Source organism: Erpetoichthys calabaricus, chromosome 1, assembly GCF_900747795.2.
Source record: "Erpetoichthys calabaricus chromosome 1, fErpCal1.3, whole genome shotgun sequence".
Lineage (NCBI taxonomy): Eukaryota > Metazoa > Chordata > Cladistia > Polypteriformes > Polypteridae > Erpetoichthys > Erpetoichthys calabaricus.
The window spans coordinates 27,079,881-27,102,559 of NC_041394.2; the positions used below are offsets into that span (position 1 = coordinate 27,079,881).

Genomic DNA, 22,679 nt, shown 5'->3' on the forward strand with positions numbered 1-22,679 from the left:
CACCTCAACAGGGACTGACTGCTGCTCCAGGCTGCAGGGCGCCCGGATGGGCCGTGGTCGTGTGGCTAGCCAGTATGCAGTGACAGTTGCTAAAGCCCCCAGGCCAATAAGCGATGATGTGGACAGGCTGTGAATGTATTTACGGATATCCTCAAACTCGGGAAACCTCAGGTTCGCCTGAGGTCCTAGATTTTTGAGAAACTCCTGAATCTGCATCCTAAAGAAAAAGAAGGAAAAAAAATGCAGAAAATTAACATGTTGTCTTTGGTTTTTCATCACAGGTCTATTTTTTTTTTTTTTTTTTTTTTTTAAATTACTATGAATATCAAAACTGCATTTTTAATTTCATTGTGAAGTATGAAAAGCATTATTCTAAGCAGTGAGTAATGTGGACACTTCAAGCAGGTCATTTTTGAGGTGAAATGAAACCGTTCATGTAATGCGATATTAACCTGTGTGCATTGTAGTTGTCTATCCATTCCATTTTTTCTTATTTGAGTCCCAGGAAACCAGAGTTATTGTTGCATCACCAGGCATTGGGCAGGTAATATCATTCTATGGTACTCCAGTCCATTGCAGGGTACACTCATGCACCCTGTCACTCTAGAGTCAATAATTAATCCAAACTGCATGGAAGCGGGATAAAGAAGGAAACCAAAGTAGCTGGAGAAAACTCATGAAATACTAAATTGAGCACACACAGTTAGTGTTGAGGTCAAAGATCAGAAGGCAGGACAGCAACGCTAATTCCCAAGTCTCCAAACTGCCCAAAATTATTGTGTATTTGTATTTACTTTCACAAACATATATATATATATATATATATACATACATACATACATACATATATACATATATATAATAATCTTAATACATAATTCGCCTGCCTCCTCACTTACTCACTCACATCCATCCGAAGCCGAATACGCAGTCGCCTTCTGCACAGCTGCCCGAAAAACCTTACGAGACCGACATCCAACCCCAACATCGCGGCAGGTGGCCGATTTACGGCCACAAAAATTCAAAGAGAAAGGCGACTTCGATTAAAGCTCTAGAGGCCTGAAAGGCGATTTCGACTACAGCTCGAGGCCTAATTATGCATTCTGATTCAATTACACATTCATTCAATACACCTATATCAGGTTTGTGGTGCTTATACTTATTACTATTCTATATTTTACTGGAACATTCATCATTCAATATTATACTATAGGCCTGGAAAATTCATCAACTAACAGTACAAGCCTGTACAGTAATGAGTAAAGTGGACTACAATCATTACAAAACAACTTCTTTGTTACTTATTATTTGTTCTTCATACACTGCTGACACAAACTCGTGCCCATTTCATCTTACGTTGTCGAAACAGGCTCTTTGTCTAGTATGTATATATATATATTTATATATATTAAAAAATATTTGATCTCTTACTGTACATGAACCTTCAGCGCATTTCCTCTGTATCTGAATGTGTCTGAACCTCTCCTGACTGATGCTCTTCCTCTCCAGTGTCATTCCCATAAAGCCTGCTTCTTAGACTCATTTTGAGGTGCCTTGCTCCCCTCCTGTCTGATTTTATACTTCTTGTCTTTGAAGGCGACTCTCAACGTGCCCCCTATACCTTCACTCCTCCTCATTTGCCTCACACTCACATTTCCTGTTTAAATCATGTCACCAAAGCCAAACTGACCAATCAGATTGCTTTGCAGTGCAGGACACATGGACACACACACACACTCACACACACACACACACACACAGACCTTGATGTTTCATTATATAGTAGATACATGCATGCATAAACATACACACAGACATACACACACACAATGAAATACTATACATTTCAATACATATTCAACTTTTGAATAAAATGAAGTGGCCAAACCTGTTGCCTCACCCTGTTAACCAGAGTGTTGCCTATTAATCATTTTGAGGTTAGTGTTGTGTTACTTAACAGGCTTGAAAAGCACTACAAACTTCCACTTTATGTTCAAAGTGAGAAGTGAAAAGTAAAAACGCAAGAATTCTTTTCAACTCTGCAGCACAGCAAACACATCCTCTCCACCCTGCTTGAGTGGCATGTTTTTCACAAAACAGTTCGTACAGAGGAGAGCTTTTGTGCTGCTGTCTGAGAAGCGTTTGTCCCGAGGTTCGCTGCCACCAGCACGAAATCGCTAGGGTCGCTGGACGGGAACGCAATATGAAGACACTATTTGCATTTCAACTACCTTCTCCAGCTAGAAATGCTCAGGGAAAAACATTTCAAAGAAAATCCACAGTCCGTAGCTTTGAGGAAAGGAACTGCGCTTTGATCAGAAATATCCTATTGGGTGGTGCCATTATTTGATGTTCAATATTTTATTTAATTTACTTACCCACTACTTTCATGAAATATAGCTCACAGATCACAAGTTAAAGCAGAATGTTTGCTAGCCTTGCACAAATGAAGCACCGGAAGTTTATTGTATTGCTTGTGGTCAGCAAAGATCTGCCAGTTCAATGCCTCACCCACCAGAGGCTACACAATCTGTTTAAATGTCTTTAACACTTTATAATCACTTTCATTAATAAACCTTTACACAATGAATAGCTACAATTTACAATGAATAGCTTTCAGCAAGATTGAGCATTGCAAAAAGATCTGTAACAAATAAATAACTGACTTATAAATAAACCATTATATAATATTTAAGACATCTTTAATGAAAGTAATTCTAAAGTGTTACCACATCAAAAAAAGCACCCTGACAGGTACCATGACTGTATTGCTCTGCCAAGACCTCCATTCAACAGCGATCTGGCACAAATCTGAATGTGTATATCTTTACTGTTAAAAATAGTACGACAGGAGATAAAGAGGAATGTACAGTGTTATCATTACTAGGGGTCTCATCCAGGCACAAGTGTCTGCTAGATGGAGAGTCCTCTGTAAAAGTTTGACAGAGCAATTGATCATGCCTTGTTCTTTTCTTTGACTCCTGAATGTCCCATTTCTCAAAGATTACAGAAGTACCCGTGAGCCATTTGGGACAAATCCAACAATGTGTTCCTGCCTCTTTTACTCTCTCCAATTATCCTTTGCATCCCACTGCGACCTCTCACCTAATTCCCAAAAGAAGCTCAGCATTAAAAGACAAAGCAGGAGAAAACAGGCAGGCAGCCTGAATGCACTGCGGCAGTAGTGGGGCCATGATGTAATACCTCAAACCTACTGTTTGATTTGATATGGCTGAGGGAAGGAAACAAAAAGAGAGGAGCCGAGCCTTACGTCAGTTCATTCATTGATAGTCAAAGGGACTTTTTTGGGAGCAGTTACGAAACAGTGTTGTCTGTGTGTCAATCGAATCTTCAGATAAGACACTTGCTAACCTGGCTGCAGTTCTTTCTGATCAAAGACAATGTGCCAAGAGTGGGCAGGCAACATCTTAAATCAAAAGCAGCAAACACTCTGGCCTAGCATGTTATGCTCACATACTGCGTGTTATGTGATCTAAAGCCACAGTCTGCATTTGATTAACCCATACTATGTTTAACTGACAAAAGTGTCAGCACATGGAAACAGCCTGTCTGTCCCAGCTCATTAACAAGCAAGTCACTTAATGATTCATTTTGCTCTTGGACCTATAAATGACAAGGTCTAATGTCTGTTGCAATCTCTTACAAATGAAAATGTGTATTCTGTGCTACATCCCCACTTGCTATCCTACAGCTGCAATGACAGTCAGACAACACAGAGGAAATGCATACCTGCATGTTAAAACTTGGCTTAATTGGTGAAGTGGTTGGAGAAAACAAATTGTCACAATATCAATGCCGTAAAAGGATCAAACAAAAGGTATACAATAGCAGGAGAGGCTGCCTTGGACCTCATAATAAAACAAGTTTAGTCTATCCATTACTGTTAATGTCAAATGACTGCAAAACATGCCTTATGGTCTAAATAGGTACAGACATCGCTATACCAAATGGGAGGAGAACCATAGCAGTAGTTAAATGTCTGACGCATACCAGCATCTGTCTACACATCTTACTCTATGGAGCAAGACAGTTTAATGAGAATCAATGTGAAGTCTTTTGGAGAGTGAATATCAATGTTTATGGTTGCATTTTTTTGATTTTTGTTTATATTTTTAATTATTAAAATATATATTAAAGTAGGAAGTTATGAAATGTAATCACAAACATTTAGACACGTTAATAGTGATTAATCATATGGGAAAGGAGCATGGAAGCTCAACTCTATAGGGGCCTGTGGTCACTGCCAGGGGGTGCCCCGATGCCTAAGGAGACATGGCCCTCAGCACTTCTGCCACACCCGTGTGTTGGGTTTTGCACCTATGGTGTCCGCCTGTCTGTGTCAGGGCCGTATCCCAAAATATTATATACTAGTCATTTAGCCCGTTACAATAATGGGCGCTAGAACAGTAGTACATAAACATTAGTAGGAACAGTCTATATTAAATGGCAAGGGACTTTGACCTCATTCTTTTTGTTGGTCGTATTTTTCTTTCTTTCAGCCTTTCTTTTGTTGATGTTTACTTGCTGAGATGACTGTTCTTCGTGGGCTGCCGCCGTGTATTGTGTGTCTTTAATTTTCTGTGACAGTAATACTGTCTTGTACGTCTGCTGGCGTGTACGTCCGTAATATACCTTTAATTTTCTCTGGTGGTAATACAGGCGTGCTCGTCGGTAATATGCCTTTAATTTTCTCTGACAGTAATACTGGCTTGTATGTGGCTGTAATATGCGTTACTGTATTGTGTACCTTTAATTTCCTCTCGCAGTAATACTGGTTTGTATTTCCGTAAAACGCATGTAACTTTCTCTGACAGTAAAACCGTGCATCGCACCGTGTCCTGCGCATGCGCACTTTATCAGAAGACACACACACATGGACACCTGGACGCACACAGGGATTTTATTAAAGAGGATAATTTATATTATATATATATATATATATATATATATATATATATATATATACCTTGGCTTCAACTAGACTAAATGGTACAGCCTGCAATGTGTGTGTTCAAAATACCCATAAGCCTCCGCAAATGTGTTGTATTGTGTCAGCTTCAATCTGTTGCAATGTAATTTTCAAATCACGGTTGCTTTTTGATTTACTTTCGTAAGTATGGTGATAAGGCGGCATGGTGGCGCAGTGGGTAGCGCTGCTGCCTCGCAGTAAGGAGACCTGGGTTTGCTTCCCAGGTCCTCCCTGTGTGGAGTTTGCATGTTCTCCCCGTGTCTGCGTGGGTTTCCTCCGGGTGCTCCGGTTTCCTCCCACAGTCCAAAGACATGCAGGTTAGGTGGATTGGCGATTCTAAATTGTCCCTAGTGTGTGCGTGTCCTGCGGTAGTTTGGCGCCCTGCCTGGGATTGGTTCCTGCCTTGCACCCTGTGCTGGCTGGGATTGGCTCCAGCAGACCCCCGTGACCCTGTAGTTAGGATTCAGCGGGTTGGAAAATGGATGGATGGATGAAGTATGGTGATGGAAACAAGCCATACTGTAGATTGTTTAAAAAAATGTTCAACCTCCATATAAAGAACTATGAATTAAAAAAAATATGAAATAAAAACTTTAACAGAATTAAAAAGACTGATTAACAACATGCTACTTTGCAAAAATTAAAAATAATCCACCATGAAATCTAAGACTGATTAACTACCAATAAACTTCTCAAATAATCCATAGAACAGGGCTTAAGCAATCTACATCTTTTCTAGTCAAAGTCTTTTATTGACAGTTTGAATCATTTAACTGTTAGCAGTGCAAACTGCTATGTATTAATTTAAATGTTGTATTGATTTGAACCTTGTACTGCTAGGAATGCTCTAAAAAACAACCTTTTTAATAGCCCATGGTAATTAAGATTAGTCTGGAAATATGTCTGGGAAAAGAACAGAGTTCTGTAATGTAAGCATCACAGTGATTTTAAGATTATCAATCATTCATGGAATCATGGAGAGAGCCCTTTCAATTTGGGATGCATGCTACACAGAGACAAAGAAGATCTTTAACCAACACCCAGACAAGACCACCGTCTTTCCAGTGAAATTGGCAGATAAGAGACATCTGTGGACTGAAGAAACTTTCGAAGGAGCTATGCAGCGAGGTTTGAAGAAGACTCATCATCTGCATCCTTAATAATTCTCCCTTCAAATACATTTCCTACTTTTTCCTACTACTGGTTTTACTTCGTTTTATTGCAATAGCAGGTTTCTACTGTTTGGTTGATCCAAGGTATGGTGTTAACAGCACCTGGTGTGGGTGACTGCCACATTCCCACTGAGAGGGGACGCTTTCAAAAGAAGCAGTGAGATGAGTGGGCAACTGCTTTGGTAAGTGGGACAGGCGTTAAGAGATACTCAGGCCTGAAGACAACCTTTTCTTCTGCTAATGCCAAGCTAATAAGTCTCTTTACTGGAGGCAGCGGTCCATGTACAGGTGGGGTACTATAAATCATCTACACTAAAGTTTGCTTGAAGTTGCTGTACATGCACAGATATACTGTAACTATATAAGTGGTGCGTTAAAAAGCAGAGAAGTCTCATTTTGCTTCAGCAGCTGCCCACGTGCAAGAATGCCGAATTCAGAATTCAAGCACACACCACAGTTAACTATAACTATATAGTGTAGGCGAACCAAACAAACAGAGGAACTTCCATAATAATACAATGTACAATTACGTTACATAACACATATTAGAATATACTGTAGTTTATGACTGGATGTTCAGTAACCTTACAACTTGTGAGTAGAAGCTGTCCCTGAATCTACTGGTGCGCGTGCCAATGGTCCTGAATGGAGGCCTGAGAAAAGCAGCTGTGAAGGATTGAGAAGGTCTCTCATTTTAAAATTTGCCCCTCCAAGTACATGAACACAGAATTAAAACCAAACTGTCTTTTCTTTTTGATTAAACCTCACTTAAAATTTGAAGAGCCTAACAATAAATATACTTAGCAAGATGGCACAAAACTTTGTCTCAGGTTGGAAAATGTCATTACAGTTGGGAATCTACTGCTTTAATTTTCAGAAATTCTGTCCCAAATATAATTTTCTTATATCCATCCATCCATCCATCCATTTTCCAACCCGCTGAATCCGAACACAGGGTCACGGGGGTATTTTCTTATATTTATTGTATAATTTCAATCAGAAGGTAGGCACATATAGTAATTAAAAGAAATTAGTTTGATTTTAAATGCTCAGCTAGAGGTCTTTATTTATAGGCAGCACTCCAAGTACAATTCATCATAGTCTTAGGTGTGAGGGTCAGAAGCCACCATCAGAACAGACTAACGTTTGTAAGAGAGACGCCTTTAATCTTAAAATGTCTACACTTCCTTCTGTTCAAAGGATTACTTATTAAATGTACTTTCTTATCCTTATTTACACTGTGCTCTGTTTAATAATAACTTCTTTTATGACTTTTATAACACAAAGCCATCTTTATTATATCTTTTGTAGTGTGACTCTCATAATTCATTCCTTAAATCATAGAATTGTTTTATTCAGTATTAAGGCGTGATAGAACTATATAAATCCCTTCATATTATGACATTAAGGCTACTTCTGGGATATTCTCTGTAGTAGGGTTGATGGAAAAATAAGCAAATAGAAATTGGACCCATTCTGAAATGAGGGAGTAAATAGATTCAGATAAAAGAAGTTAAATGAGCAGGTGCCGAGGAAAAAATTGGCTAAGAGATCAACACACAAAGGTTTGGTTTGGTAAACACAAAGACAATCTATTTACCCCACAGAAGGTGGACTACAGCCATGACTTGCTTTAGAAGGAACCTCTTCATTTTGGGACAGGAGTATAGGAAATGTTATCAAAAATTCTGTGGCTGAAGTTGAGGAAAAGAGCACCAAATAAAATGACAGTGAACTTGTACTTGTAAAAACTTAGAGGAGAAAAGGAAAATTATACCATATAGTACTGCAACAGGTCTGTCAGAATGTGCTTATTTGGTTACTTTTTTTTCCTTCATTCTGAATGTTGAAGTACAGAAGCATATTAGGACCACAGGGAAGATAAAAACATTCATGCATACATAAGGGACACCGTTACTTGATTTTGTGATTAAAGATAACATTTCAACTATAATCTTGTAAATTAATCTCATGATTAAAGTCGAAATGTCAAGATAAAATGTGATTGCTTCCTCCGTAACCATGCAACCTGAGGAAATAGAAGAACAAATGTCACAGCACATGCAAATCTGTGCAGGGATGAGTTTAAAACAATCCATTTATATAAACTATGCATTGGTTTTAAACATTAAAATGATACACTTTATTTTCTCAAGATTCCCCACCACAATTCAATGTGTTGATATGCAATGCTGCGTTCATAATTGAAACTCCATTCACCTGCAAAACTATCACTGTTATTTCTTTAAAAAAAAAAAAAAAAAAAAGTTCCACGTGTTCATTTTCTGTGCCCCTGTCTGTACATTTAGGTCATTATTAGTGGTTTACGGCGTCACCCACAAGACACAGCAGCTGAAGTCATTGATGCAGCCGTGAATTGCGATACAATATGGCTTCAGTTTATAAGAGTGCATATACCACAGCACAATTGGACCATGAGTGTGACGGTGACTTTTTCTCAGCTGTTTTGCCCACCTAAACTCCACCCCTTCAGGATCAATCCGCTTGATCAGCTGTCTCACCAAACCTTGCATAACAACATACTCTCTTTGGATTAGTTACACTGACATCTCTGCATTTTTCTATTAGTGGTGCTAAACTAACCAGAAGAATAATCACAAAATAAAGGCATTTTTTTCTTCACTGTGTCCCTAATTTTTTCTTCCTACCCTATGTCCCTAATATGCTTCTATAAGAAGTAATACGAGAATGGCACTTGAATAATGAATGAATGAACTGCTGTTACATTTCCATAGATGCTGCATTTTTGAGATTAGCAATAATCCAATATAAAATTCACTATTCAGATTTGGGGACATTTTAGAGGGAGAGATCTCTGTGTATTATGTCCCCAGGACATTGCTTTTCTCAAGATTTCTTCAATTTTTTCCCCTGCAGCTCTCTTTTTTTTTTCCTTCTTCTTTTCTTATGGAGTTGGGGGCTGTCAAAAAAAAAAAATCAGGGCCTGTTAAAGCCCATTGGGACATCCCTTGTGTGATTTTAGGCTATACAAGAAATAAATTGTTGTTGTTATAGAAGCCCAATAAATAAATATACACTAGAATGACTAAAAAGACATAAAACGTCTGACTTGACAGTCACAGTCCTAGTGTGGCACTTCTGCTGCAGAATTTATTGGCTGAATGTCCTCAGTGTTGGTGGGTCAGAGAGGGGATGTAAAGCATTGCTCAAAATGGCACTCAGTTTTGTTTTAATCCTCTCTTCACTACGACCTCCAGGGGGTCTAGAGTGTGTCCCATAACAGCTTGCCCTTTGAAAAAGCTTCTTGATTTGATGGGCCTCTCTTGAAGTTATGTTACTGGCCCAGCACACAACAAAAATCACACTGGCCATCAAAGTTGTAGAAGATGTGAAGGATGTCAGTTCCTACATTGAAAGAACAGTCTCCTAAGGAAGAAGAGTCTGCTCTGCCCTTTCTTATATACAGTTAGGTCCATAAATATTTGGACAGAGAACTTTTTTTCTAATTTTGGTTCTGTAATTACCACAATGAATTTTAAATGAAACAACAAGGGATTGTGTTAAAAAATGCTTTAGTTGCCTCACATTTTTATGCAATCGTTTTGTTCACCCCACTGAATGAAAGCTGAAAGTCTGCACTTCAACTGCATCTGAGTTGTTTCATTTAAAATTCATTGTGGTAATGTACAGAACCAAAATTAGAAAAAAGTTGTCTCTGTCCAAATATTTATGGACCTAACTGTAATTCCTCTGTGCTACAAAACCAGTCCATCCTACCATTGATGTGGACCTCCAAGTACTTATAGCAGCACATCACCTCTACATTCACTCTCTAAATAATGACAGGACATGGAGGTCGTTTGGGGTGGCAAAAATCAACCAATATGGTTTTGTTGAAATAGACAATTATTTCTGCACCAAGAAACAAAGTTCTCCACCCAACTGTGGTCCTCTACCTCATCCCTCTCATCAATACAACCCATAAGTGCAGAATCATCTGAGACTTTCTGCAAATGACATGACCTGGTGTTAAATTTATGGTCAGATGTGTACACAGTAAAGAGAAACAAAATCAGGACTGCTCTTTGTGGTGCTCCATTAAAAAATAGTGCATTTAGCGGTTTAACACAAAAATAAGCAGATGATAAATGAAACCACTAAAAATGTTGCTTGTGCAATAAGGGCTTCAATTGCAATAATTGACGACTTCTCATTAAGAAATAAGGTTGGAACAAAAACCCACAGTCGTTAAAGCCCTCCAGCACTGACTTTGCAGACCCCGTTCTAATGGTCTAGGTAACAGAACATTAGTGGTGTTGTTATGTGAACCACATATTATATTAGTATAACTGCAGAGGATATTTTTCACTAGTTTGTTATGGCTTCAGATTTATGGGTGTTATGAGGTTGTATGCCTTACATAAGATTTATTGAAGATAAAATTAAAAGAATTAAGCCTGGCACAACTAGTAACAGAATAAACAGTTGCAAAATGCCGAAACTTCAAATAAATAGCTGGCAAAGCCTCAGGATATGCATTGTATGAGGTCCTAAATAACTAAATAAAGTGAAGTCAATCAATAAAGAACAATTAAGGAATTTGTTTTTTTTTTTTTTCTTTTCTTCTTTACAGTTTGTTGTATTTAACCAGTTATATACTGAAAGCAGCCAGATCACATTTGGACAAATAAAACAGACATTTGGGCCAGAATGTTTATAGTTCCATCTTGCTGCATAACTTATTATTTCAATTTGACTTGTTTCTTCAATAAAATTATTTTATGAATTCTTCTTAATATTACTTCATTATCTTCCAAGGGGAAATTGTTTTTTCACATAACCTATGGGGGTCAGAGCACAGGGTCAGCCATTATACATTGCCCTTGGGGCAATTTTCAGGTTAAGGGCCTTGTTCAAGGACTCAGTGGCAGTAATGGGATTTGAAGCGGCAATCTTCCAGACGCCTGCACAGGTCCTTAGCCACAGAGCCACCACACCATACATCACTGCAGGTATAGGGCAGAAGTGACAACACCATTTCTAGGCGAGCACAACATTTTCAAGCACAAAGCAAATTTAAAGATGGCAGAAAGCAGCACGGTTATTACTATTAGTATTTGTATTATTCTAAAAAGTGAACAATTTGCAGAATGTTTTTCAAAACAGGTTGAAAGGTTAATGTAATGTTACGTGTATGTTATGTATATTGTTTGGCTAGCAAGGTAATTGTTAATGACTAACACAGTTATGATGCGGTTTAGTTTGGCTTGCAAAAACTGGGATGATCAACACCTAATGTTGTATTGTCAGCAAATTACAATAAAAGGAAATTATGCCCAAACTTCAGTCTATTTTCCTGTTGAATAGAAAATTCCCAGTATGAACTTTTAAGTTTATTTACATTTTCGTTTTAAAAATTGGATTCATCCCATTAATTTACTAACAAATTTAACAGTTTTTATGAAACCTTTAAATCATTTTTCTGGAGGAAGGGGAGCTAAATCTTCTACATGCCTGCATAGTCTTACTACATTTGATAAAGATCTTTTACCTTGTCTTTGGTAAACCACATGTAAGTATTCTAAATTCTTTGTTAAATCTTGGATATGTACCAAAACTTTTTACAATGGCTAATAACCTCTTCTTAAGAAGAAAAAAAAAATCTTGATTCCGGGGAACCTATCAAATTATAGACCAATTTCTAATCATTCTTTTATCTCTAAAATCTTGAGAAAGCTGTAGGTAAAGAGTGATGTTTACAGTCAGATTTTAGACAACACCATAGTACAGAGACTGTCCACTCCACTCGGCTGCATTTTTAGGCTTATAGTATTAGGTATAAGTGCTGCTTAAGATACTGTAGACGACCATGATGTATTATTTTCAGCAAACCGGAAAAACTTGCTTGTAAAAGTTGTCAGGCACTCAACGGATTTACTGTATACTAGGTTACGTCTACTATCTGCTTTCAGGGTGATGATTAACCTCCAAGGTTATTCTTGTTTTTATTTTATTGTAGAATCAACTCTGCGGCCAACAGGGAAGACATGTGTGTACAGGCACCATTCTCAACCCTACCACCTTTGCCATCACTTCCCCTACCTCTTCATATCTTAAAGCATTCTTGAGGCAGATTAATTTTTCACTTAAGCTGGCACTTAAGTCTTCAAAGAAAATATACTAATTGCAACACAGACACTGACTTAATCAGTTTTAACACGAAAAGATGCTGACAAAAGAAGAGAAGAAGCGGGCCGCTAGGGTGGAGAAAAGAGGAGCTGCTCAGGAAACAGAAAGCGCATCAACCTCTGAGCAAACGAATGCTAAAGGTACAGAGGATAAAAACTTTAAGTACCGGTATATTCAATGCACATTTTCGTGCAGTGCGCCGTTGCTGGTCTAATAATATTTAAATAAGCATATATAAATATGTTTTATTTTATTTAATTTGCTATGTGGTCTTATCTTAAGGAGCCACTGATAAAAAAAAGGACCTCCACACTGCAGTAAAATGGTTTCACCAACATAGATAGCTCTTCAGAAGTGCCATGTTTGAGCCACGTTTTCTGGAGGAGGAGGACCAAAGAAGAGCACTCCAGACATCACTGATGCAGTCGATATTGAAGATGCAGTTTCAGTAAAAGAAACCTTTTTGCTTATTTTTCAGTTTAGGGATGCCATGGAACTTTTTGTTGAGGAATGTTGGGATAAAATGAATCTTAGAGTAAACTGTATATTTCATGAATCAGTCTAATTTTTGTTGGGGGTTTAAGAGTTCAGTTTAGAGACATCTGTTGCTACATTATGTTAGTTACTTGTATTTAATGTGCATTAATGTTCTGTTGATTTCAGTTTAGAATACTTCGATTTTCTTCTCTCTTTTGATGATGGGTATTTTTTTGAAAATAAAATAAAATTAAACTGCAAGTCTGTTTTTGTGTCTGACTCATTTTGAAATATTGAGATTAATTCTTATTAATGATGTTAGTATTTTTAAAGCTCATTTAGTGCTATTTAAAAGTTCTTTAAAAAGATTTTTTTTTTTTATATTTTATAACCAAATAAGCATTAGTAAATTAGTAGAAAATAACTCCTTTTGGAAACAATTTATTGTTTGAGGGTTTTCTTGGAGGGCAGAACATAATTTATTTGGTACAGCACAGAGAGAATTGAGGTCTTGAACATTATGAAGATACTGCTGTACAAAATATTGTAAAACAGTATTGTGGTTTTATAAGTCATTACACACATTACTCAAATACATTCAAAGATATTTTTGGATAGCCATACACTTCTGACCTTCACAAATGCAGTACTGTAATGTACAAACATCGTATGTTAATTTTCTTTGAAGAGAGCATGAAGATAATTGTCTTGACCCTCAACTTGTACTATTGTGGGACTATGAGGCAATTGATATATAGTATAGTGTACTGTAGAATATGTATTGCCATTTTCTTTACATACTGCATATGTTTAAAAAAAATTAAATGGCTAAATATTTTCATTTTAAATTGATTTAGAATACTGTACACATGAAATGTAACTTTTCAATTTTAATCATTTCTTATTAACTTTACTTAAATGCAATGTGATGTAAGCATTGCAATCAGATTTGTTTATATTCATGAACACAATAAACAAACACTATTTTCAATTAAAACCATTTTTAATGATTTTAATTTTGCCAACATGTTAAATGGTTACCACAGACCCAAATGCAAGGTAAAGGTTAACAGTGGATTTTACAGAAATTATTCATATTGTTTAGTTTGATCTATGACACGATGCGACAGCAGAAACCCTCTGCACTTCACAATGTCTGGTTTGATGTACGGTTCCTAATTCTTATTTGTATTGCTTAATTTTTGAATGGGTCTATGACAAAACATTACTTCTGGACTTTGCCGAGCTGAAACCTTCCAAAAGTCATCTTCCGAAGTCTGTCCTGAAACTGTGGTGACATCAGTTTTGTCCTGAAACTACTGCCCTTTATCTGCAGTGACATATGGTGCTGTGGCTCTGCAAGTGGATGCTACTCCCACCACTCTACCCTCATACACTTACAGCCTTCTTCATTCTACTGCCTGAAAAAAATATTTCAAGTGAACCCACTTCAGCATTTGTAGATGTTCAGATGATGTAAAATATGAAACATTTTAATTTCAAATATTGGTAGACAGTCGCACTATAAACCTGAGGGCTCATTTCACAAATAATCACTCAGTAGCGATGTTAGGTGACATACCAATGTGTTATCTACCTTGATGGGAGACTGCTAAGACATTAGCAATTTATTATTATAAAAAGACTGCTGGGTGAGATAGGTAGTTTCTGTGTAGTTTATAATTGCATATTTTATTTGTTTTTGTCATATACTCTATTCAATTTTGTTGCCCGAGGATGGAAATTTGGTTTGTCAGCAGGTGTTAAAACAGTGTCTTCATAAAAAGTAACACAGCTGCTGATAACATCTAAAAAGTTTATTTAATCAGTGCTTGTATCCTTCGGCAGATCCAAATCATTGCTGACTTGGAATAGGATCTTCAGCCCACAGTTTAATTGGCTTTTTGTGGACTTTTTTTGTAAATGGGGAGAAGGTAAACAGAACGGGGATTAGTGGAGCCCAATGGAGGTTTGCCTATCGATTTGTAAGCTCCCTTAATTGTACCGCAACAAATGTCAAGAGTTTTATGGTTTCTTGTTGGGCTGTTTACATATTGATAAAAAAAATTTAATTCAGGTTACAGTGGTTAAAGACTCCAAGAACAAAATGTGGCACTTCCGGAGAAAGGGACTGCAAATTTTGTATAGGCGGTCATTTGTGCTCGGAAAACTACATTTCTCCAGTTTCGATGTTACTGCACTGGTTACCTGTGTCATTCAGGATTGACTTTAAAATTCTGCTTATGGTTTATAAAGCCTTAAATAATCTTGCCCCATCTTATATCGGAATGTCTTACATCTTATATTCCAAATCGTAACCACAGATCCTCAAATGAGTGTCTCCTTAGAATTCCAAGAGCAAAACTTAAAAGAAGTGGTGAGGCGGCCTTCTGCTGTTATGCACCTAAAATCTGGAATAGCCTGCCAGTAGGAATTCGCCAGGCTAATACAGTGGAGCACTTCAAAAAACTGCTGAAAACACATTACTTTAACATGGCCTTCTCATAACTTCACTTTAATTTAATCCTGATACTCTGTATATCCAATTCATTATAATAACTATTCGTGGTGGCTCTAAAATCTGTACTAACCCCTACTCTCTCTTCTGTTTCCTTTTCCGGTGTCCCATCTACTCAAAGCACCGTGATGTTCCAACAGTGATGGATTAAAAGCCAGAAGTCTGCATGACCACCATCATCATCAAGTCCTTCCGTGAGAACCCTAAATACAAAGAGGACTATTTCATTTATGTTGGGTAGAATGCCCAGAGGGGACTGGGTGGTCTCGTGGCCTGGAACCCCTACAGATTTTATTTTTTTCTCCAGCCGTCTGGAGTTTTTTTTTTTTTTTCTGTCCTCCCTGGCCATCGGACCTTACTCTTTTTCTTTGTTAACTAATGTTGTCTTATTTTAATTTCTTATTTTCTCTTTTATTTTTCTTTTCTTCATTATGTAAAGCACTTTGAGCTACTTTTTTGTATGAAAATGTGCTATATAAATAAATGTTGAATGAACATTCTTTTTAGATCTTGCAATTAAGTTTGAATATCATATTTTTTTATTCTTCAGCAATGTATTCATCTTAAACAAACATTAATATAAAGAAAAAAATGGATTTAAGTGGGAAGAACTGAATCAAGGGCTTTTTTAATATATTCGGTATCATTGATTAACACATTGCTACCTAAAAGGAATAGGATTTCTAACAAATTCTGTCACATAAAATCAGAATACTTCAGCCAACCACAGAACTAAATCACAATACAGAATACTTTGCAAATTATAAATTAAAAACAATGACATTGTGTCATGACCTACATATTTTGGTGATCTTAGTTCCATAAATCACCCTGTATCTATTTTAAAAGAAAAGGACAGCAGATATCGAGGAAGAAAAGAATATTTAAATAAAGGCATTCCATTCACCACTTGTCTGCATTGTCCGAGTAATAACCATTTAGATCTTTCGATTAAAATAAATGGATATAACAAGGAAAGGTTTTTTTGCAGGTGGCAGAGATTCTTTTGAAGCGGGAATGATGGATAGAGAAGCCAGCAGGAGCGCATTTACTTACACTGAATAGACAAACACAGGCATTTTCGAAAAAGGATAGGCCAACACTCAGTCACTTTAGTAGATGGTTGAGCAGTTCTCTTAAAGAGAGATGCCTTTCTTAATCTTTATTTTAAAAGAGTCCCATAGATTGCATGTAGTGACCGTCATATTTAATGACAGACTAGCATCTATAAACTGTACAGCAATATAGTAAAGGCCACATTGAATAAAGATAAATCGGCAAATGACACACAACAAAATATTAACAAAACTGACTCAAATTAATTTGTACATTGCAACCTCAAATAAATCAAGGAAAAACAAAATAGTAATATTATTTATACCCATACCTCGATAGTTTGCAATTGTAGTTTCTGCAAAGTTGGGAAGGGCACAGCCTTTATGCAGGCAAATACAAGTATGTGTGCCAAAGTACATTATGATTCATCGTTTTTTTTATAAACAATGCGTCAAATCAAAGGTTGTCCATAAACAGCTAAAAATTAAAAGTGAATGATTAACTAATTTCTCAATTCAAGTCATCACTTCAGTTTCTTATTACACAATGCTTCTAAAGTGAACATCTCAATGTCAACACAGCCCTTGAAAATATAACTATAGTTGGTTAAATATTATCGCTGAATCATACGATTCAAATCTAATCTGTGGAATTCCCACAGTTCCTAGGGAGAAAGGAAGTCGGAGACCACATCCTTCTGCTTACAGAGCACCAAACAGTTGAAGAAGCAGCAGCAGCTCCAGGTGAAGGTTAAGAAAAACACCATTTATTCTCAGCAAGGAACATTTCAATAAGGCCGTTCCTTTCAACATTTGTTTGTATTTTCAGCATGTAATGTCAGGCTACACTGCTCATCCAACAGGACAAAATGTAATATTCAATAACTCTGAGAAAACAACATGATGTTGACCCACAGAATGAGTAAATGCTGTGTAACAGGTCATCTAGTGAAAATTAACTAGAGATGCAAGAATACAGAAGGAAGGAGTGTATGGAGGCGACAATGAGCTACTGTATGTCCATCCATTTTCTTAACCTGCTTATAGAGGGAAGTGTCATGGGGCAGCTGGGGTCTGGCTACTTTACATATGCAATGCTTCTGAATCTCATACGATTACTTTCAAGTTTAGGATAATTTTTTAATTAAGATTGTAGCATCACCATACCCATTCCTTTACGAACACCTTTACAGTAACTATAAAAAGTCTTGACCCCTTTGGAATTTTTGACATTTTATTATTATATACTATTGCACCACAGTGGATTGAATTTGGATTTTTTGCCACTTGTCAACAGAAAGACACTCTTTAATGTGAAAGTAAAAACAGGTTGCTGCAAAGTGGTCTAAATTAATTATAAATATAAAACATAAAATAACTGATCACATAAGTATTCATCTCCTATGTCACCACTAAGCCATCACTAGTGCAGCTGTTGGTTTCAGAAGTCAAATGATCAGTTCAATGGAGGTCACCTGCCTGGGGCTTCGCTTGATTGTGGTATAAATGCCCCCGTTATGTGGAAGGGTCAGCTTGTGATGAGTCAGTATGGTGGGCTAACATTAGAACACTCTAGACGAGAACACACCATTCAGCCCAACAAAGCTCGCCAGTCCTATCCACTTAATTCTTCCCAAAAAACATCAAGTCGAGTTTCGAAAGCCCCTAACGTCTTACTGTCTACCACACTACTTGGTAGCTTATTCCAAGTGTCTATTGTTCTGTGTGTAAAGAAAAACTTCCTAATGTTAGTGTGAAATTTACCCTTAACAAGTTTCCAACTGTGTCCCAGTGTTCTTGATGAGTTCATTTTAAAATAACAGTCTCGATCCACTGGACTAATTCCCTTCATAATTTTAAACACTTCATTCATGTCTTCTCTTATTCTTCTTTTGATTAAACTGTAAAGGCTCAGCTCTTTTAATCTTTCCTCATACCTCATCCTCTATAGCCCTGGAATCAGCCTAGTCGCTCTTCTCTGGAATTTTTCTAGTGCTGCCTATGTCCTTTTTGTAGCCTGGAGACCAAAACTGCACACAGGATTCCAGATGAGGCCTTACTGGTGCATTATAAAAGTTGAGCAGAACCTCCTTGGACTTGTACTCCACACACCGTGCTATATAACCTGACATTCTGTTAGCCTTCTTAATGGCTTATGAACACTGTCGGGAAGTCAATAGCTTAGAGTCCACTAGGACTCCTAAATCCTTCTCATAAAGTTGTACTCTCGATTTTCTGACCACCCTCTAAGCCAGCGTTTCCCGATTGGGGGTGCTTGAATCTATCGAGGAAGAAAAATGAAAAACATTATTTGTACCAATTCTTAATTTATCTATCCATTCCTAAATAATTAAATGGGCAGGCCATTTCGTATCAGTGCAATACGCTGCTTGTTAAAACGGATGACTTCCACTCTTACGCGCTTACTTATTCATAAAGCTTCAATTGGTGATCTGTTTTTCTGCATTAACCTCATATTTTTTCATACTTCTTCTCAAACCAAGGGGGTGCAAAATCGGCCTCGTCCGTCACAGGGGGTGCAAGGGTAAAATGATTCGGGAAGCACTGCTCTAAGCTACACTATGAAGACAAAACAACACTCCAAGCAACTCAGTGAAAAGGCAACTGAAATCAAGAGATGGCGACAAGATAATATCCAGTTTTATCAATTCACTGAATTTTTCTTGAAGTTCAGTTAAATCTATCTTGAAGAAATGGAAAAAGTATAGTGGAGCTATAAATCTGTTACAGCTGGCCGTCCTTAAAAAAAAAACTGAGTGACTATGTAAGAAAAGAGAGGATGGCCAACAAGAAACCTCCAAGAACTGTGAAGGCGTTACAGGCTACAGTGGTGGAGACTGAAGAGACTGTTCAGATAGTAACTGTTACCAACAGGCTCCACCAGTAACAACTTTATGGGAGAGTGGCAAAGAGAAAACACAAACAGGGCATCTAAGCTAGAGTTTGCCTTAAGGCACAAGAGAGACTCTGAAGTCAATTAGAAGAAGGTTCTATGATTTGAGGAGACCAAAATAGAGCTTTTTGGGCACCAGACTACTGGATATGTTTGAACCCTGCACATTATCAAAAAATACATGAAGAATGGTGGTGGCAGAATCAGGGTGTGGGGATGCTTCTCTGTAGTAAACCCTGGAAGGCTTGTGAGGGTAAAATGAAAGCATCAACATACAGAGAAATCCTGGAGGATGTCATTGAAAGAAATGCTGGAAAACAAATCTTTTTCCAAGATGTGCAAGACAACAACCCCAGACGTAAAGCAAAAGCTACACAGGAATGACTTCAGAACAGCAATGGAATATCATGGAGTGGCTGAGTCAAGAGTCCAGGTCTCTAGCCAAATGAAGAATTTGTGGCTATGTAATCGTGATCAACATGACATCTGACAGAGCTTGAGTTTTCAATGCAAATAATGAGAAAAACGGCAAAGCTCACAGAGGGAGACCTGTGCACACAGACTGTCATCGCTGACACAGGTGCATCTACTAAATACTGACCTGAAGGAGTAAATACTTATGAGACCAGATATTTTGTGTTTTAAATTTCTAATCATTTAACCACTTTGCAGAGTTTTTAATTTTACATTAAAGAGACTTTTTCTGCTGATCAGCATCAAAAAGGCAAATTAAAATCCACTGTGGTGCAATGGTGTATAACAATAAAATGTGAAAGCTCTCAAGTGGGTGAATACTTTTTATATGCACTGTATATGCCACAGTTACAGACTTAGTTTGTCACTTGTGCCTTCCTATCACAAACCTCAAGTTAAACAAAAATGCTTATAGTAGTTTTTTTTAGAATTAAATGGAATAATTATTATCTGCCTTTGAGCAGTACTGCCGGGCTGCGGTCTCTCAGATCCAGTGTTCTAGGATGTCTGTGTGGCATTTGTACAATCTCCCCATGTCTACATGCTTTTTTCTCCCTGGGTAGTCCAATATTTGCCCATGAACCCCAAGGACTTGTGTTAGGTTCATTGGCCACTGTGCGTGATCAAATGGGTCAGCCCTGTAATAGTTTAGTGGCTTGTCCACGGCGGGTTTACACTTCGCTCCAATTGCTACTTAGATAAGCATCTGCCCTCTATGACCCTGAACTGGACTAAGCAGATTTTAGAATATCTATGATTTTAATTAACTCTCTATGATATGGTTTAATGAGCACCTATAGCATGAGGCATACAGTTGACTTTCTAATGCAAACAGAAAACCTTCCAATGGAAAAAAAGGACACAAGGATTTATATGCAACACAGCCATCAGAAGCCAGGGAAAATGGCTATCCCCAATGGAATTTGTGAAATTAGACTTCCAAATAGAGACATTCAAGTTGCTGAAGTTATTACTTTTCTTCTGGCAATGAACTAGCACAGATAATTCAGAAAGATCTGAACAATCCTGGGGTGGGAGTTCACACAAAAGCAGATGACATTCAATTCCAGTGAAGACAAGGCAGTGCATGTATGCCATAGCAACAGGGGATTTGAAACAAAATGAACAGACTGCAGCTATCAGTGGCACCAGACGTAAAAGGACATGGGAGTAGAAGAAGATAACCTCTTCTAAGAGTTGTTGGCCATAATAAATGAAAACGTCTGACTGGGATTTAAAGCAAATGAAAAGTCTCTGAGACAAAATCAAATGCAACAGTGTAAGGCACCTAAAAGGGCACAATTGGAGTGCCCTGTGTACAAATCAGCCATTGTTTGAACAATACAAGTCTGAATAAAGAAAAGGAGGAGAAGGCAGCTCAGATCACCGGGCCTCTCACAGTAGCAGTGAGGCCGAAAAAAGGCAGATTTAGAAAGTAAAGGCCTGAAGGGCAGGCTTCTGAGAGTATCCTGAAAGTTTTTAATTCGGGTGCCACAAACTTAAAGGAACACACCAACCAAAATGATGTTGTTTTCCATTAAATGTTATTTACCCCATGCAGTTTGTAGAGATAGCCAAGAAAAATTTTTACATTCATGTTTTCATGCAGAATAAAGTGTCTGGTAGAATAGGCATTTGTAGTGACCCATGTTGGGCAATAGAAAACAATTTAAAAAAATATTAATGAAAATATCTCATGTTACTTGTGTTGCATAACCCACATGTCAAGTCATCCACAACATCTGAAACATGCATAATTTTACTAAAATATGGTTAAATAAGCTAGTTTTGGAAAAATGTTCATGTTATCTCATTTACCATTGTCTGGTGGGTTTGGGGCTGGTTTCCCTCGAGACAAAGGGAGAACAACTAGAACAAAACCTGGATGAGGCTTCAGTCCATCATTTGGCAACCACAAAAACAAATCCCAACACAATAGTGTTGCCATTTCACCTAAACTGCACATATTTAAACAGTGGGAGGAAACAGGAGCACCTAGGTGAAGCCCAAGCAGTCACGGGGAGAACATGCAAACTCCATGCAGGAGGGGCCCAGGTCAGAAACCCGAGTATCATTACTGCAAGGCAGAAGCTCTACCAGTGCACCACCATGCTGCCCAAAAATGCACATGTGAATGAAATGGAAGGCATTTGGACACCAACGAGCACATGAACTGTAGACCTGCCTCCCATTGTTACATTTATATCCACAGTACATCAAGATTATTTAACATCAGTCTGTGAAACTGCACAAGTAAGTGACCCTCTGCTTGTTGAAGCACCTCAGATCTACACAAGTACAAGGCGTATTTTCTTCCTGGTAATGTTTTTATTTGATTTTCTTAAACTTTTAACCTTTAGTTGTTCATGTATCACATTGATCTTTTTTTTTAATAGTCAAGGTCACATGAAATGCAATCTTAGTCCAATGAATAAGTTGTTACTTGGCTGGACTCCTGACCAATGAATGAGGGGGGAACGGGAGCAACTGAGCATGCTTCGTTTTAGTTCCTGAGAGCATTTTCCAGAAGTAATTTAACACTATTTTAGTAAAAATATGTTTAGAACACTGTAAGCCTGCAACTGGATGACTAGACATGTGGATTGTCCAAGACAAGCAACAAGAGATTTTTCCATTAAAGTTTTTAATATTTGTTGTTGTCCATTATTGGTCACCATAGATGCCTATTTAATCAGAAATATTAATCAGATGTTTTCATGCAGAGTGGAGATAAACACTTTTCTCTGCCATCACTAAAAACTTCATAGGTTAAGTAAAAAGACCCATCACTTTAAACTGGAGTATTCCTTAAGGGGAGAGAATTAGTCACAAGAGCAGTGCAAGTGAAGACACAGTTCCTGCTTTAAAGAGCACACAAAGTATCCTAGAGGATCAATGGAAAGTTCCT

At 37.6% G+C, this 22,679-nt stretch overlaps 1 protein-coding gene across 2 annotated transcripts in view; it reads right to left on the reverse strand.

Moving 5' to 3' along the window:
* Positions 1-22,679, reverse strand: part of acsl2 (acyl-CoA synthetase long chain family member 2) — a 90,901-nt gene that overhangs the window by 38,462 nt on the left and 29,760 nt on the right. Inside the window, exons 1-2 of one of the 2 annotated variants that reach the window (XM_028796605.2) lie at positions 1,443-1,593; positions 4-217 (exon numbers count right to left, since the gene is read on the reverse strand). In XM_028796605.2, coding sequence (XP_028652438.1) covers positions 4-216 — 213 coding nt within the window. In that variant the 5' untranslated portion in view covers position 217; positions 1,443-1,593. Of the gene's footprint in view, positions 1-3; positions 218-1,442; positions 1,594-22,679 lie in introns of those variants that run through there. The other variant, XM_028796585.2, reaches the window with a different exon arrangement.